At 40.2% G+C, this 18,294-nt stretch overlaps 1 protein-coding gene across 3 annotated transcripts in view; it reads left to right on the top strand.

The window, feature by feature from the left end:
• The window catches only part of CPED1 (cadherin like and PC-esterase domain containing 1), a 244,612-nt gene that overhangs the window by 185,067 nt on the left and 41,251 nt on the right, over positions 1–18,294 (top strand). For all 3 annotated transcript variants that reach the window (XR_002091674.2, XM_014601008.3, XM_019492042.2), the window contains one exon: positions 6,244–6,361. Coding sequence is in view for 2 of the 3 variants with exons in the window: in XM_014601008.3 (XP_014456494.1) it covers positions 6,244–6,361 (118 nt within the window). In the remaining variant the exon portion in view is untranslated. The remainder of the gene's footprint in view (positions 1–6,243; positions 6,362–18,294) is intronic.

Raw genomic sequence — 18,294 nt, 5'->3', positions numbered from 1 at the left:
AGGGTGAGTACAGGGTCAGACAGGCAAAGGAATGGGCCCCTGCCTGTGGGATCATGCTCATGTGGTGCATTGGTAAGAGGGGTGCCCATGAGGGTGTGAGTTCTCTGGGGGGGAAATGGGAATTGTGCTCATATGCCTGCTCATTGCAGCAGAGGGAGAGGATTATGCTTGCACACTTGCATGTTGAGTGTAGGGGTGGGAATTGCTCTCACACATCCATGTGGTACAGCAGGGGGCAGGAGGGGAGGGGGTGTCCATGCAGATGCCTGATGCAGCATGGAGGGTGGGGAGTAGTGTCTTTGCAGCCCTGTGGCTTGGATAGATGACCCTGACTTAGTACATGATGTTTTTGTGTCCATTAGTGTCTGGACCTGCTTTGGTTTAAAACAGAATGATGTAGAATTACATTTCTGGCTACTTGTCCATGGTCTGTAATGCTAAAAAAGCAGTTCCCATGAGCTTAATTAATATCTGTCTTATTGTTTAATCTAGTAAATGCTGACACACCGGCCATCTGTTGGTATAGGACAGATAGGATAGTTCTCAATGTCTTGTTTTGGGTTTTACTACTCTGCTTCAATGTGGGTACCAAAGCACACAATGGCTTAGTTTGCAGATCTCGTTAATTTCAGTGTGAGACCTTGGAGAGTGGGGAGGGAGGAAAAATATGCTTTACAACTAAAAAAAAAGCCTCTCTGGGCACATCTATACATTAATTAGCACACAGTAGTTACTGCACATTTAATTTAGTACTTGCTTAATTAAGTACTAACTAAATGCACAGTAACTACAGTTACTGCACAGTAGCACTGGCACACAGTTTTTTTGTGACACTTACTGCTCAGTAGCCTAATAACACTGCGCAGTAGCATATTAGCATGGTTTTTGACCATCACAATACTGTGCAGTGTTATTAGGCTACTGTGCAGTAAGTGCCTTGTGTAGACGTGTGTTCTGTGTGCGTGTAGACAGTGTAAGGCAGTGCTGTGCTGAGGCATACCTCTACCTTGTTGAGATGCACTGTGCCTATCCTCTGTGCCCTAACTTTTGAATCAGAAGCACTGCAGTTTCTTTAGTTCAGTGGTGCATGAACACTAATAAGTTTTACTACTCTGCTTCCAGTTCAGGAGCTAGTCCATCTAGCAGGGTCACTGTGTCTTAACTTGGTGCTGCCACTGCACATGGACCTACCTCCTGTAGGTCACTAAAGATGAAACCTGTATCAAGGAATTCAGGGTGGGGTTTTCAAAACCACCCAAAGCATTAGCCTAAGTGCTCCTGTAAAAAACAATAGGAATTTTATCATTGACTTCACTGGGAGCAGAATTAAGTGACTACTGCATGACTTGGTTGAGTACATTATTTACTGCTCTTGCAAGAGCAGTCTTTTGCTTTTTCCCCTTATTCCAGGTCAGTGGAAATGGATGGAATTTAGTGCAGAGGAGGTGAAGTGGGATTCTGAAATATAGATTGACTTAACCTGGAAAATAACTGCAGCTCCTAGAGGACTATTGATTATTCTCTATAGTGACTGATTACTAGGAGTGTGCAAAACAGGCCATATTCGATTCAGATTTGGCCCAAATCGGGGATGGTGATTCGATTAGTTAATTTGGATCACTGTCCTGATTCGATTCAGCCGAATCCGAATCTGAAGATTCAATGTCGATATAGAGAATCAATGATTTGGCGATAGACACAGCTTTAAATGTGTTTTCTACATACCTTGAGGCACCAGGCACGGCTCATGAATGCTGCAATGCTGGGCAGGATGGAGCATCCCACAGGAGTGCTGGGGAGGGCAGTGCTTCCAGTCCACTTCCGGGTCTGCTGCTGAGTGCGCCCCCCCCCCCCCAGTCCCCCAGCTCGGTGATCAGCTGCGGGGGGGACCCTGGGTGCCCCCCCCCATAATCAGGAGGCACCAGTCAGCAAGCTGGGGAGATAGGGTCCCCTGTGCATTCCCTGGCGGACCCAGAAGTGGACTAGAAGTGCTTCTGGTTCACTTCCAGGTCTGCTGCGGAGCATGCAGGGGACCCACCCGTGCTCCTGTGGGATGCTCCATCTGCCCCAGCATCTCAGCATTCACGAGCTGCCTGGTACCTTTAGTTACGTAGAAGAAACATTTAAAGCTGTGTCTATGTCCAAATTATCGAATCTTTCTGAATCTCTCCAAATTGATTCGAAGGATTCCGATTTGATTCAGAGAAATTAAAGGGTCTCCTTATTCGATTCAGATTTGGAAATTTGGCCACCGAATTGGGCTGAATCTCCACCAAAACAAATCAGCGACCAAAGCTTTGCATAACCCTACTGATTACATCAATGTAGATCATCTTTATAACATACTGATTACATATTTCATATAATAAACCCTCAGTAGTGTTCAAAAAGTGCAACTATTATTTATTTATTCTCAATGTACACTCAGCAATTTTCTTAATCTAACGAGATTATAGTAAGCATCTAGCTTTTATGTTCATGTGAATGAATCAGAAACTAACTTTTTAATTTTAGGTGAAGTATAGAATAATTACCAAATGCTTACTTAAAATATTTTTATGTCAAGCATCTAGACCATAAGAAAATTAAACAAAGCATCCAAATGCTCCTAATTCATAATTTGATGTATATAAACTCCTAATATAAGATCCTAATTAATAATTTGATGTAGATGTATGGTAACATGTTGAAAATCTGTGGGTTTCATGGAGCTGAGCTGATGGTGCTTTTGAAGAAACAAGATTTGCTATTGACTTTTTTAGAGAAAAAATGTTCCGTCTTCATACAACAGATGGACTCCAGATATGTTCTTTCTGTAAATAGTAATTGAAGTTGACAGAAAGCTATCTAGTTATACATGGGAATGTTTTGCTCTTTTTCGTTTGCTAGTGCCTAGAAAATCTTCTGTAAGATAAAAGTGAAGTTACTAATAAAATGCCAAACCAGTCTTATTAAGAATCAATTCTAGCTATGCACTGAAGTGCGTATTTCCGTAGAGCTTTCTTTTGATTTCAGTCCAGACATTTTCAAGGCTCCTATTTGTCTGCCTTTTAAAAATGAGACAACGAGGAAGAACTATCGTTGAAGTTTACTTGTCCGTCTCTCATCTTTGCAATGAGTGATCATTTGTAAATACACTTGAGATCACAAGGCTTTTTCATCTTTGGGCAAGGCAAGAGCAGTGTCATGGCACTGCACTACCTGTAGGGAACTTGACAAATTGACAACCTGCTAATAAAGCCCTTAAAGTACTGTATGTAGAGGCATGGTATATGTTTGTTTGACTTCTGGCTGCTGCTGAACAATTTTTATAATGTGATATGCATCTATGATCATAAATGATTGTCCCTCTACAAAACTGTAAGAGGAAATTTCATCCAGGTACCCTTACCTCTTACATCCACCAGCTCTTAAGACTGAAATTCTGTTATTAAACAAACATAATTTCCTTGAAGATTTATGTTCTACATCTTGTAAAGATTTAAAATAATACATGAAGATTGGTTTTATATTTCTGATCATGTTTGTTAACGATTGAAACTAATCAGGTAAATATAAGCAAGCCAGCCAGCTGAATTTGCTCTTGATAGTATCACCTGGTGAATGCAGTTTGAAATCAAAGAATATTTTTTTTTTTATACACCTACACTGTGCACAAACATGAACAAGAAAATCCTGTTCGGTTATTTTATGACACTTTGTTGAGAGCAGTAGCAGACTGTTTAGGAATTTAGGGCTTCCTTGTGAAGCCTTGTGCAAATTGTTGTGCGGCAAGGTAGAAGCTTCCTAATGTTAATGTTAGTTTAAGTAATACTGTCACTGTGTGTTAGTTTAAATAATATCTGCACACTGTGTCCAGACCATGAGGCTCCAAGTGGACATCACAGTTTGACACTAGAAGAACTGAGTGCCACTCATTTCATTTTGTTATATGGTTAGAAAAACTGATGTAACACTAAAAAGGGAGTAGGATGTACAAAAGAGCACAGAGATATAGCTATCCCCTGCTATACTATGAGTGTTGCGCATGAAGATGATCCAAAATTCTTTGAAGTCTGTGAAAGTCTACCTGAGTGGTTTTGGATTTGATTTGACAAGAAAAAAATATTTCACTTTGTGTTGGAGTGTTAAAAGACCCCAAGAAAAATTTAGGGACTTAATGAGTATCTAATGAGTTCAAGGGTGAAGTCATCACTCCATTTATATTAGTGGCATAATTCCTATGAACTCATATGAAGCCAAGAATTTTAATGAAAATGTCTAAGTACCTAATTGTTACTTCTTCATGATTTTAATTTGAATGTGGGGCAAAGTAAACACTGTCCTGAATTTGTATGTTTGCTGTGTATTTCAGTAGAAATATTAAACATTTTAAATACACATTAGCAGCCCTATTCACTTTAATTTTAAAAGGAATCTAACAGAAATCAGTATAGTTCAGTGAACAGGGAAACTACAGAATACATTAACCTTTTAAAATTTCATTATATTATTTTGCTCAATTTCAAAATATAAAATGTCTTTCATATGAGGACAGCACATTCTTTTTATATTTTATTGTGTTTAATTGCTTTAAAGTATGTTTGCAATTACATAGTATATTTATACATTTTTAAAAGTAAATCACCCATGAAGAATTAAAAAGCAAATTACAGAGTACTGAAACTAACAGTTACTATTTAATTGAACCAGAAAATACATTTCATTTTATATTTAAATATAGAAACAAATTAATTAATGGATGTTGCAGTCAGATTTCTATGACTTTTTCATGTCATAAAAGTATAACTTTCTGTTATTTGTAGAATGCTATATTTTTAGCTCCATAGTTATGGTACCAATAAATATATTTTGGAGGCACTTGTAACGTATCATGATTAGGGTTGAATTAAGTGTGTAAAGATTTTGAGTTGAGCAAGTTGTACAGATACATGAACTAATATTCATTTTAGAAAGCTTGTGCCTTGCAGCAGTGATTGACTCAGCAGTTGTACACAAATACTCATATATATCTGATGTTAGAAAAAACATGACACAAATTATGTCAGGTATGCCATCACATAGATAGCTGTATTTTACATTAGCAAGATGCAATGCCAATACAAAAGAGTCTTTAAAATATATGAAGTCAAGCTTGCTAAATATTAGTAATGTTAACAATCATTATTCACCTGAATAATCTCACAGCAAACTTTGGAAGTTGGCAGCATCTCTCCAGATTAGGTCTCTAAAGGAATTTCCAAATATGCCTCTTCTTCTTAAATCTCTAAAATGTATTCATCTTGAACCTTCAAGAATGTTGATTTTAAAATAGTTCCTATGTCAGATTGTTACTGCCAGATTTTTAAAGCACCAAGCAGTCATTAAATTCCATTATGCATTTTGCTGAGGTCCGTAAAATGTAGTAGAAATGATCAGGTTGCAGGAAACCAGGCTGTTCAATAAAATGTATTTGTAGTGTATACCTTCCCCTTAATGGCATTTAATACTTTATTGTACTATGTGGATAGAATAAATTATCTGTATTTCTGCATACATGGATTTAATATTTCTGTTGGTTATACATAGATATGAAAAACAAAAATCAGTGCTATTTTTATCAGGAAAACTGCACACTGTTTGGCATAGTGTCTAATTCTTTTTACACTTTTAGGGGTAGTTAGGGAAGTTAAGTTTTGTCTATATTGTGTGTGACCTAATCCAGTGGTTATATTTATGATATATTTAGTTACTTCCCTCTTCCATGCCAGGTAATAATCTTTCTAAATCCCTCATGTCAGTTTAAACATTTTTTTTCCTTTAATCCCTCTTTTCTGTTCTATCTCTTTTGGAGTCTTCCTTTCTTTTTTAGAGTAAACTGGAACATTTGCCTGGGAAGAAGTAGGTTTTGTATAGGTTTGCATTAAATTAGTATGGACAGATAAGTAGCAAGTACATGGCCAATACGAATTGATATATATAAAAAAAAAAGTCTTAGTACTGTATCCCACATCATCAGCAAATGATGTGCAGGGAACTGCTCAATTCAGTCCTTCCCACATTGATTGTGGGTTAGCAAATTTGTTGTCAATCACTATGTACTTCATTAGAAAAAGGATGTTAAAACTTCTCTTCTGAAATGTTGTTGATTGGAGAAAGATAAATAGATTTCAGACAGATCCAAATACCATTTTTCTCCTTTAACTGTTCTCAAAAAAGATTGCCTATATTATTCTGATTTTAATTTATTTCATTCTAATTCAGGACTGTAGTTCTCTAATTCAGCCAAAAGAACCCTGTGGATTGCAGCCTCTGTCTCCTGAGTACTTTTCAGCAATTTCACAGACACAGCTTAAGACTTGTGAAACTGGAGACCCAAAAGGTTTGTTTTTAGTATGTTCTTTTACCTTTGAAAACAACCACAAGCAGCCTGGTAAAAAGAAAACAGAACATCTCCTTCTGTGCAGGCATGCAAACACATAGTAGTGAAACTATAATAACTATTACAGCTTTTGCATCCTATTTTATTTATATTTTTATTAATAAAATAAAACATTGTGCATTTATATAGTAATATTTTAGTTTAATCATTTTTGTGGAAAATTACACACAAATTATTTATTTGCTACTGCATGGGTCATTGTTATAAGTAGAGTTCATTGCAAATTTCTCACCCAAAATATTTTTATTGAAATTTACTTTTTTATGTATGAAAATGTTCATTTTCTTTAAATTAATTTTGTTTTCTGAAAAAAACTAAAAATAGTTTTACAAAATATATATATTTTTGATTGATCTGAGTTTTATGTTTCTATTTCATATCTTGAATATATACACAAAAGTAAACCAACATTTAAAGGAACAAGGAAACAACCTAGAATACAGTTGTTTTATATAAACTGGTACAGAGAGGTCTAGATACCATAAGGCACAAAGCAGGGATCATGGTTGAAATATCTGTATTTAAAATCATTAATATATATGGAGCATGCTAGTATGAGCAAGACCTGAAGATTTATTCATGTGTACTTTAACAAACATGGATGCTTATAAATGACTATTAATGTACATGAAGTTGTACACTGCTTAAGTCTTTTCAAGATCAGAACATAACTATGTCTTTATTATTTTTTATTTAACAAATGGAAAATAAAATCATATTACTGATGCAATGCAGTTTCTGCCTGAGGACAGATATATCCAGGGGGGGCTATAGTGGTGCCATCATACAGTTCTCTTCCCCACTCCTGCCCTGCCCTCCCCCCCTGTCAGCTCCACTGCCTGCAGCAGCATTTCTATTCATGTAGCAGTGAGGGGGTCAATTGATAGTGACTCATTATAATCTACCTGGTTCCACCTAAACTCTCCATTCCATAGGTGTTAATGATCTCTTTAATGGTCTTTTATGGTTCCGCTAATCAAGCCATCCTTTGTTCTGCAATTCTGCTGTCTGTTAGCTGCTCCTGATAATGCAGCCCTTATTCCACAGCCCTGCAGACTGCTTTTACTTTAGCTAGCAACATTAACTATGGTGTGGAAATAATTTTCATTGAAGCAATGGACATGCTGTCAAGATGCTCAGGGAGGCTAGATTTTTGGTTTATGAATCTGAAAGAGATGTATATTTGATTCTAGCAATTCTAGGACTAATGAAATGTCTTTCAATTATTTTTGCCTAGTGTGTTGTGTTTTTTTACATAATATATGATATCATAAATTCTAATATATTCCTGGGCCCTTAGCTTATTAGTAAAGTTTCTAGTTTCTTTTTAATTGGAGAAAAATTAAAATTGTGTTATGTCATGATGAACCACACAATCTACACCCCTCTTTTCAAAATCCTAGATCTGCTCGTGTATATATCTACCAATTAAATAAAGCAACTTTTTATTGCAAAGAAGTTGCAGAAACCAGTGGAATATTCAATATGAAGATATGTGTTAGCTGAATATATCACAATGTGATATCACTATCTGTTATCACTATATCTGAAATATATGGATACATTTTATTGTTACTATGAACTAAGTGAAGGGGGCATGCAAAGGAGGCATTGATGTGTCTATTGAAACATTTTCACTATGTAGCAGTTTACATAAAAAGCATAATTCAGCTCACAAATCGAGACATAAAGTTCTTTACTCAAAAGTATGAGTTAGACTGTCTGTCCCACAATGACTCCTCCAGTAGTTTGTCTCCCCTGAGATACAGCATGGATATTTTGAATACTGTGTCTAGCTAAATAAAGTACAATATATAATAAAATGTTTAAAATTGAAACACAGTTCAGTATACAAGGAAAAAAGTGCAAACCTAAAAGAAGTGGAAGCATCCCTTCTCATTAACCCTGTAATCATTGCCAATAGGTTCTAAATAATAACATTCAGCCACAGAGCTGAGCTTGCAGCACTTAGAAGTTATGGTGCTTTGTGACTTTACCACACCTGCAACTCTCCTGTGAAATCTGAATTTTCATTTCTACTTAGGAGAACTTTTACAATTTTTACAGTCTCCTGTGCCTGATGGAGGGTGCCTGTGCCCAAAAGCTTGCAAATAAAGAATTTTTTTTGCAAATATCTAGTTGACCTAATAAAAGATATCACCTGTGCCACAAGCTTTGATTCCTTGTAGCTGTGGTGCCTTTTTACAGACTGACAACTCTAAGTAGATAACTACTTTTTTTGCAGGTAAATTTGTACCAAATGTGTAATTGCCAACTCCCTGATCCTGGCAGAGATTGCTCTGCAGGCACATTTATTGGGAGTAAGCCTGAAGTCTTGACAAAGGCAATCACAATCCTTTGACTTCATTGGAACATTATTTCTATTTTTAAATATACAAAACATTTGAAGAAACAAACTGAAACCCTGACTCACCTTTAGATCCATCCAGATGCAGGGTGGTGTTATAAGGCCATCTTTACATTTTACCAATATAGGAATACCATATTCTGTACTGTTAAGGTCTCTTAGAGTGAATGAGGGTATTGTAAAGCTGTCCCAGTGCCATAAAAGAACTTCCAGTAGTCAAATCAGTTCTGCTGGTAAAAGTGCAGTGTAACTAGTGCTATAACTGCATCTATACCAGAGGTTTTATCTGGCTCAGTTAGATTAATCAGAGAGCACATATCATCACATTCCTGTTGGACATATATTGGTAGGAAAAGAATTTATAGTATAGATATGGTCATAATCAGGAGGAAAGGATTGGGAATCAGAGATTTATGATGAAATCTTGCATCTAGGGAGATTGCTGGAAAAATTTGAGTCTGCTATCTCAAAAGAGATGGGGGTCTGTTCCCTTGCTGTGCTCATAGGCAAGTCCTTTTAGGGTCTGTTTTGAAGAAGTACTGAGGCCCTTAGCTTTTATTCAGTGGGAACTGAGGGGACTCAGCACTATCCAGAAGATGCTGAGCACTTTGTAGGACAGAGACCTAATTTACTGTTTCTCATTTTGTTCCATTGATAAATGTGCTGTATTAAAATTAGAACAGGGCATTTTCCTGAATTGTGTTTCAGCTTGGGATGAAAAGGTTGAAAAAATAATAGCATTTATAATGAGAAAAAATCTGTATTCCATTGACTGTTATAGCTTCTGAATCAGAAAATGTAGCTGTATATCCAGAACTACCATTGTTGTTGCTGATTTTGAGTGCCACTGCATGTTTAGCACTGTACAGAACATAGAGGAAATGCAACAGCTGCCCACAGAGGCTTAAAAAACAAACTCAATTTGCAAAAATCAGGCCACTGTAGTATATGGATATAGCATATATACACTGTAGTATATAGAAACTGCATTTCCATGGACAGTTGCAGAATCAGGCTTACCAGGCCTAGAAGCTAATCATAGCTTAACTTCTAGTATATCTTATCAATACTTGCATATTTTAACTGTATTCCATTTCCATAACATTGTATCACATAATTTTATGGGCTCTATATTTTCTGTAAATCTCACTTGATTTAGGTCCCAGTATTGCAAAGACTTACACACATGCTTAACAATAGCTACTGTGATTTGTTTTCATTGACTATAAAGAATAAAATTAAGCATGTGCCTCAATCTCTGCAATTTTTATTCTGAATTATTATTATGAATTAAATAGTTTATTTTATAATTTCATTAACATTCACTAAGATGGAGGGAAAATAAATATTTCCATATCTTGTTCACAGAGCAAATGCTCTTAAAGAAACCTGAAGAAGCTCAAATGGATATTGACTCTAAAAAAAAAGTTAGACATAAATCAACAAGTTGTAGTTTGTATTGACTGAGGTTAAATACTAAAATCAGTGTTTAAATTGGATATAAATTTTTTTTATATGATCCCTTGTCTAAAGGTGGTAACAACTGCCACTTTAAAACTAGTTGTTTTTGCTTCTAACTGTGAAATATGATTTTTGGTGGTTTAATTAAATATAATTTGTCATGTTTAAAATACTGAGTAAGAAGACAGTTTTAGAATATTAACTTCAAGAGATAAAAAACTAACCCAGGTAAGTGCAGAGCCCTTAACAGGAGCATGTTGCTCATATTTCAGTTAGGACTTCTGAATTTTAGGTCTTGACCTTTCAAATGCTTACATAATTTGAAATATGTGTACAAGGCCATCTGACTTTCTTAAAAGTATTAATTTTTATGCCATTATTAAGTAGAAGTTTGAAGGGATACTGTCAATTTATAATTTCATGTTGAATGTAAGCAGTTTGTTTTAACTACATTAACGCTACTTTATTTTAAATTATATCAGCCGTTTAAACAGCAGTTTCTTTCTCTCCTTAGGTTGTTCATTTCTGATGGAGCAAAGGGAAAGCTCTACCTTACAAAGTAAAACTGACAGAAATGGTTTTGCCCCTTTGCCCCCATATACCCAGACATTGTTGACTACAATTGTGTTTAAAGCTTCTCTGGACATTGTAGCATTCACAAAAAAATTATTACAATTACAAATAGAAAATAAACATAATTTCACAGATTGTGCTAGACATTTGAAATATTTCACCGTAAAATAACTCCAGTAACTTCTCCATGCCCTTTGATTTGTAGTGGGATGTAGCAAGGACCTAGGGGTTACAACTGACAGTAAACTGAATATGGGCCAACAGCATGCCCTGGTTGCCAAGAAGGCTAACAGCATACTGGGCTGTATTAGTAGGAGCACTGCCAGCAGATCAAGGGAAGTGATTATTTCTCTCACTTCAGCATATATGAAACCACATCTCATGTACTTTATACAATTCTGGGCCCCCCACTACAGAAAGGATGTGGACAAATTGGAGAGAGTCCAACAGAGGGCAACAAAAATGGTGAGGGGTTGAGGAACATTACTTCTGAGCAGAGGCTGAGGGAATTGGGCTTATTTAGTCTAGAGAAGAGAAGACTGAGGGGATTTAATAGCAGCCTTCAACTACCTGAAGGGTGGTTCCAAAGATGGAGCCAGACTGTTCTCAGTGGTGGCAAATGACAGAACAAGGAGCAACAGTCTCAAGTGGTAGCAAGGGGAGTTTAGGTTAGGTATTAGGAAAAACTTCCTCATGAGGAGAGTAGTAAAGCACTGGAGCCGACGACCCAGAGAGGTGGTGGAATCTCCATCCATGGGGATGTTTAAGACCCAGGTAAACAAAGCCTTGGCTGGAATAATATAGTCCACCCCCTGCTCAAAGAAGCTTTGAGCAGGGGTGTGGACTCAATGACCTCCTGAGGTCCTTTCCAACCCTAATTTCCTATGAGTCTGTGATTCTATAATGGTTTAGGATTGGCAAAAAGCAAAGGACTAGGTGACCCTCAAGGTCCCTTCCAACACTGATTCTCTGGATCTGTTCTTTTTATACATAGAAATAATCTTCCATTCCAACAAAATCTTATTAATGGCTGGTATCATTCAAATTTCAATAAAAACTATATCTGGCACTGTTCAACTGATGCCAAATTCATCTGGGATTACTAACTCATAATTACTAAAGGAATAAATAATTTGATACAAAAATACATTAACTTTCAGCTTTTTAAAATTTGTATGTTTGTAACCAGTTTTATTTTTACAGCAATCCTGTTAGCATTGAACAGTGCTTCCTACAGATATGCATTTGTCTATGGCTGTAACTCTCTAATTTTTTACATTTACCACTAATCTTTAGCATATGCCACAAGATGGATCTAGTTCTTTCTTAATATATGTAGAGTGCTATTGAATATAAATCACACAAACTGTTTGAAAGAAGCTTTTCTTAAGGAACTTATCACTTTCAGTCACCAAAGTTTAAGCTTTTATTGTTCAGCCATTTCAGTTCCACAATATTCACTTTATGTAGTTCTGCTTTTTCAGTTTATTACTTAAAAACAGAGCAGCTCATAAATATATGTGATGTTAATAACAAAGTTCAGTAATGGATGAGAGATCTCAGATGTTACAGTCATTGCCAAAGCTGTTATGTATTTGGTTTGAAAGAAAAATTGCAATGTCAGGAAATAAAGTGCCCAGTTTTTATATAATTGTTAAATCCAAACCACCACCCAAAATGACTTAACTTGAAGGATAATCTTTAAGAACTTTTTGTATTATAAATGTTCTTTAAGCTCTCTGTGCACAAAACTCCTTGGACTTAGCTTTGGGGCACAGACTAACTAATCAGGAAATTTAAAGACAGACAGCCATCCTGTCCTGTTCAAAGGGTGAACATAATGTAGCAATCAGTGTAGGCAAGAGTTCTGAAATACTTATGACACCTACTACCATAGTTTCTGAATACCACACAATCTTTAACATATTCATCCTCATAGCATTCATGTGAGGAATGGAATTACTATTTAACTGTATTTTATAAATGGGAAGCAGTAGTACTGGATGGCTTAGGGCTTGGGAGAAAATTTTTAAAAATGGGATTTGTGCATTCTAGTCTCTAGGACAGTGCCTTAACCACCAGGGTATTTATGCATCTTACAATTAAAAGTCATTGAATAAAAGCATTATCAGGTTTTGGGGCATGGAGCAGGAATCCAAATCTCACCTTTCCCACTTAAATACCACAGTCATTGCCCTACAATGTTATGCTCCCTCTTTTTCTCTGAACCATCACCACTTTCTTCTCTGGCTGTGGTTTTGAGTAAAAGTGATCTTGGCTACTGCATTTTATGCAAAGCTCATGTCTGGTAGTGTACACATCTACTGGATCAGGCCAGAAAACTGAGTTCATGGATCACAATCAAGGTTACATGTGAGATAAGGGCTGAGGTGCTTAGCCCTACTCAGATGATGGCCGTTCCAGGCATGCACAGAATACAACGTTACTGGCTGAAATACTTTAGGCACCCAAGTGATTAGGTATGAGTATTATCACACAAATACAATCTGTAGGCAGATTTCCTAGATTTCATAGACATTTGGGCTGGAAGGGACCCTGAAGGATCATCAAATTCAGCGCCCTACTCCAGGGGCAGGAAGTCAGCAGGGATCATTGGGATCCCAGCAAGATAAACATCCAAATGTGTCTTGAAGGCGTTCAAAGTGGGTGCTTAAACTACCTCTGGCGGCAGTCTATTCCAAACCTTGGGGGCTCAGGCAGTAAAGAAGTTCTTCCTTATGTCCAGCCTGAAACAGTCATGGAGGAGTTTGTGACCGTTCCATCTTGTCATCCCTTGGGGCTCACTGGTAACAGACATTCCCCCAGATCCTGGTGAACAACCCTGATAAACTTATAGGTGGCCATCATATCACCCCTGAGCCTGCACTTTTCCAGGCTGAAGAGTCCCATAGCTTTCAGCCTCTCATCATAAGGTCTGTTTTCCTGACCTCTGATCATGCGTGTGACTGTCCTCTGGACTCTCTCAAGCTTCTCCACATCTTTTTTGAATTGTGGGGCCCAAAACTGGACACAGTACTCCAGCTGCGGGCTCACCAAGGCCGAGTACAATGGGAGAATGACGTCCTGGGATTTGCTTGAGAAGCATCTATGGATGCAAGCCAGTGTTTTGCTCGCTTTACTAGTCACAGCATCACATTGAAGGCTTATGTTCATCTTGTGGTCAATCATGACCCCCAAGTCCCTTGCATCCGTAGTGCTAGCTAGCGTAGCATTGCCAAGCCTATAAGCATGCTGTGGGTTTTTCTTCCCAAGGTGGAGAACCTTGCATTTTTCAGTGTTAAACACCATTGGGTTCTCATCCGCCCATTTCCTGAGCCTGTCAAGGTCAGCCTGAATCACCCTTCTGTCCTCAGATGTGGATGCTTTACCCCAAAGTTTGGTGTCAGTGAACTTGGCCATTCCGCTTCTGATGCCAATGTCCACATTATTAATGAAGATGTTGAATAATATAGGACAGAGCCTTGAGGGACCCCACTTGTCACAGCGCACCACAATGATTGACTTCCATCAACCACCACCCTGGGCGCTGGTTGTCAATTGTCACATCTGGTTTAGCAGGGGTCCAATATTGCTCTTGCTTTTCCTTCAGCTCCCCACATATCTAAAAAAGGACTTTTTATTGTCCTTGATACTTGTAGCCAGTTGGAGTTCAGTCACAGCCTTTGTTTTTCTGGTTTGCTCTCTGCAGGTTTGGAACAGTGCAGAATGTTCCTCCTTAGAGGTGGATCCCATCCTCCATCCTTTGTAGGCCTTTCTTTTCAGACACAGGAGGTCCGCTAGTTCCCTGCAGAGCCAAGGGGGCCACTGTGCCCTTTTGCTGCCTTTCCTCCGAGATGGGATAGATTTTGCTTGTGCACCCAGGATCACTCCCTTAAGGAGCAACCACTCTTTGTGAACTCCCCTCCTCTTTGGGTTATGGTCACTTAGGGTCTCACTGACAAGCTTCCTGAGCTTGTCAAAGTCATCTTTCCTGAAGCCATAGAATCATAGAAGTAGGGTCGGAAGGGACCTTGTAGATCTTCAAGTCCAACCCCCTGCCTGGGCAGGAGGAAAACTGGGCTCAAATGACCCCAGCCAAGTAGGCATCGAGCCGCTTCTTAAAGACCCCCAGGGTAGGAGCCAGCACCACTTCCCTTGGAAGTTGGTTCCAGATCCTAGCCGCCCTAACTGTGAAGTAGTTTTTACGGATGTCCAATCTAAACCTACTCTCCAACAACTTGTGGCCATTATTTCTTGTTATCCCGGGGGGCACTAGGGGAAACAAGGTCTGCCCTAAACCCTTCTGGTCCCCCCTCATGAATTTATAGACTGTCACAAGGTAAAAGATGGAGATGTTGGGGATTGAACCCAGCACCTCATAGATGCAAAGCATGCGCTCTACCACTGAGCTACATCCCCTTTAGTCAAAGATTTCTGTATTGCTGACTGACTTGCCACCTTTATGGCAGATGGTGAAGGTGATCAGCTTGTGGTCACTGTCACCCAGCTTCCCTTCGATCATTAGGTCGCTGACAAGGTTGTCCCCCATTGCCAGTACCAGGTCAAGCAATGCTTCGCCTCTCATCGGCCCCCAGTCTTCTTGCATCAGATAGAGCTTATCCATGCATGTGAGAAAGCTTTGTGACCATTCGTATTTGGCTGAGTACTCTTCCCATGAGATGTCTGGGTAGTTGAAGTCTCCCATGACAACCATGGACCGGGAGCGTGTGGTCTTGGCCAATTCCCTGGTGAACTCCTGGTCAAGCTCTTGAACCTGGGTTGGAGGTCTGTAGTAGACTCCCACCATTGTGTCCCTTGTGCCGTGTTCCCCATGGATTTTAATCCAGAGGGTCTCTAGTTATCCACCCTGGGCACCAGTGTCAACTTGCAGGGACGCGTAGCTTTCTTTGACATAGAGAGCTACACCCCTGCCCCTTTTAGCTACTCGATCTCTCCTGTACAAGGTATAGTCGTCTATACCTGTTTCCCAGTCATGGGTGGAGTCCCACCAGGTCTCCATTATCTCTATGACATCATAATTGTTTGTGTTGAGCAGGAGGACAAGTTCCTCCTGTTTGTTCCTCAAGCTCCTGCCCTTGGGGGCCAGTGCCTTGCCCACAGATCATTCCAGGGCTGTGGCAGGGGTGGGCTCCCTTAAGTGCCTAGGCCTGCTGGCTTTGCAAGGGTTGCTCAGCGGGCCAGCAGTGGCGGTAGTCCCCCCTCATTCCCCGGCAGGCTTAGTTTAAAGCCCAGTGGAGCTGGTCAGCTAGTCTGGCTGAGAAGAGTCTCCTCCCCAGTGGAGAGAGGTGGAGGCTGTCCCTTCCCAGCAACTCACTGCCTCTCTCACCAAAGGGCGGACTGTAGTAATGGAAGCCGAAGCCTTCCAGATGACACCAGCGCCGCAGTCTTTGGTTCACTACCTCGATCCTCCTCTCCCTCCCCAGCCTGCAGCATGAGACTTGAGGATCAAAGAGAATACCACATGTGCCCCCAACCCTTTAAGCCCCAGTCCCAAATCCCTGTAGCGCTTCATGACCTGGCTGGCAGTGCTCCGAGCCATGTCATCTGTGCCCACATGGATAAGGAGCATAGGGTAGTGGTCAGTGGGCTGGAGGAACTCAGGGATCTTCCCCACAATGTCTCAGATAGGGGCTCCCAGGAAACAGCAGATTTCCCAGATTAAGGGGTTGGGGTGGCAGATTGCCCCCTCAGTCCCCCTCAGGATGGAGTCTCCCACAACAAACACTTTGCATTTTGTCTTAGGGAGAGCGGGGTCCATAGCTACAGCTGAGCCTGTGTTGCCTGCGGGAGCTTGCAGCTTAGCAGGATCTGCTGGGGCTGCAAGAGGCTCATACCTGTTGCAAAGCTCGAGCGGGGTGGGGACCTTGGTGCAGCGGGCCTTGAGGCCCTTGACCTCCTTGGTCCAACCCCTTGGCTGGACAGAATGGGAGGTCCCTGAGTCCTCTCTTGTCCTGGAGGGTGACCATGGTCTACTCTCCACCTCCAGGGGGAGAAGGGCCTGGTAGTAGGAGTCTATCTCCCGCTCACCATTCCTGATGGCACGCAGTCTCTGGACTGCAGCCTGGAGCTCCTCCAGCTGGTGCACCAGAGACCCCAAAAGAAAGCAGACCTCACAAGGGGAGGCTCTGGGTCTTCCAGACCCCAGAGTCTGAAAAAGTGACAGGCAGACCCCACAGCAAATATCAAATATTTGCTTAGGGTTTCTCTGCTATGCACAAATCGTTCTCTTCAAAGGGTCAACAGTTCTCAGGTAAAAATTCTCTAGGCCTTTAGGACCCAGTAGGTGCATCTACACACACAATTAATGCAAAGTAATAAACTTTGGAGCACTTTGAGCTGAAGTAAACTACTCCCAGATGCAGCGTCTACACATGTGCCCAGGACAGCAGCAATTTGAGCCAGGGTGGAACAAGCGCACGCTGGCAGGGGACATGGGGGGGGGGGTCAGCCCAGGCTCCAGGTGGCAGCATCGGGTGGAAGAGGGGCCGGCTGGAGCACAAGGGCGCTGATACTGCGGAGCTGTGTAGCTAGGCAGTAGGCAGGAGTCTGGTCCCAGCTGGCAGGGTTGACCAAGCACAATTTATGCCTGCAGTCAGCATGTACATGTCCATTTAAGCACAGTTAATTACTCCACCATAAGATAGTACTGTTACCAACAGTACTATTGTATAGCAGTGTAAATTAGTTCATGTGACCTAATAGTATTGCATGTGTAGATGGTGATGCTTTACTCCACTGCTAATTAGTCCGCTCTGTGGTTAAGCTCACATGTAGATGCACCCAGTGGTATTGGTTTACTTTAGACCTTGTTCAACCTGCACTGTGGTTTATACCTGAAATTAAACATGCCCACAGCAGCATCCAAAATGTATACAATCTTGCATGGGCATCTGGTATATAAGCATAATGGGAGTTAAGCTACTTGAATAAGCTTGCACTTTAGAGAGTATCCCTGTGAGTAGATTAGAGTACCTGGAGCCAGAAAAGTGGCAGGCAGTACTTTCGGAGCCTCATCTCTCTTGTTTCTCTTCCCCTACTCTTATTTGCAACACCCTGGCGCAGTTGTCATAGCAGGCAGTTCTAGGGATTTGAGCATTTACCACATTTCTTTTGATCTCCTACCACAAGCTGCAAAGCACGTGGTGACAGGAACAGTTTCTGATGCTATAGGATTCCCAGAGCCAAGCTGTGCCAGCACTTAGCAAACAAAAGAGGGGCCAGCACAGAGAGGCCATATGTTTTATTCAGGCCAGTCTCTTTAAAGTGGTTTGACAGCAATAGAGATGGAAATATAAGGAGTTTCTTCACAGAGCACCGTTACAGTCAATGCAAGACTGCCTCAGAACTTATCTGGGAGAACAACTCTTAGGCATGGGAGAGCAACTTGGCTTCTGTACCCATTCTCTTGGCCTCTATGCTGAGATGGACACTTTCACCAAGTATTTATGCA

This window comes from Alligator mississippiensis, chromosome 4 (assembly GCF_030867095.1).
Source record: "Alligator mississippiensis isolate rAllMis1 chromosome 4, rAllMis1, whole genome shotgun sequence".
Taxonomy (NCBI): Eukaryota; Metazoa; Chordata; order Crocodylia; family Alligatoridae; genus Alligator; species Alligator mississippiensis.
This window is presented reverse-complemented; position numbering and strand designations above follow the sequence as displayed.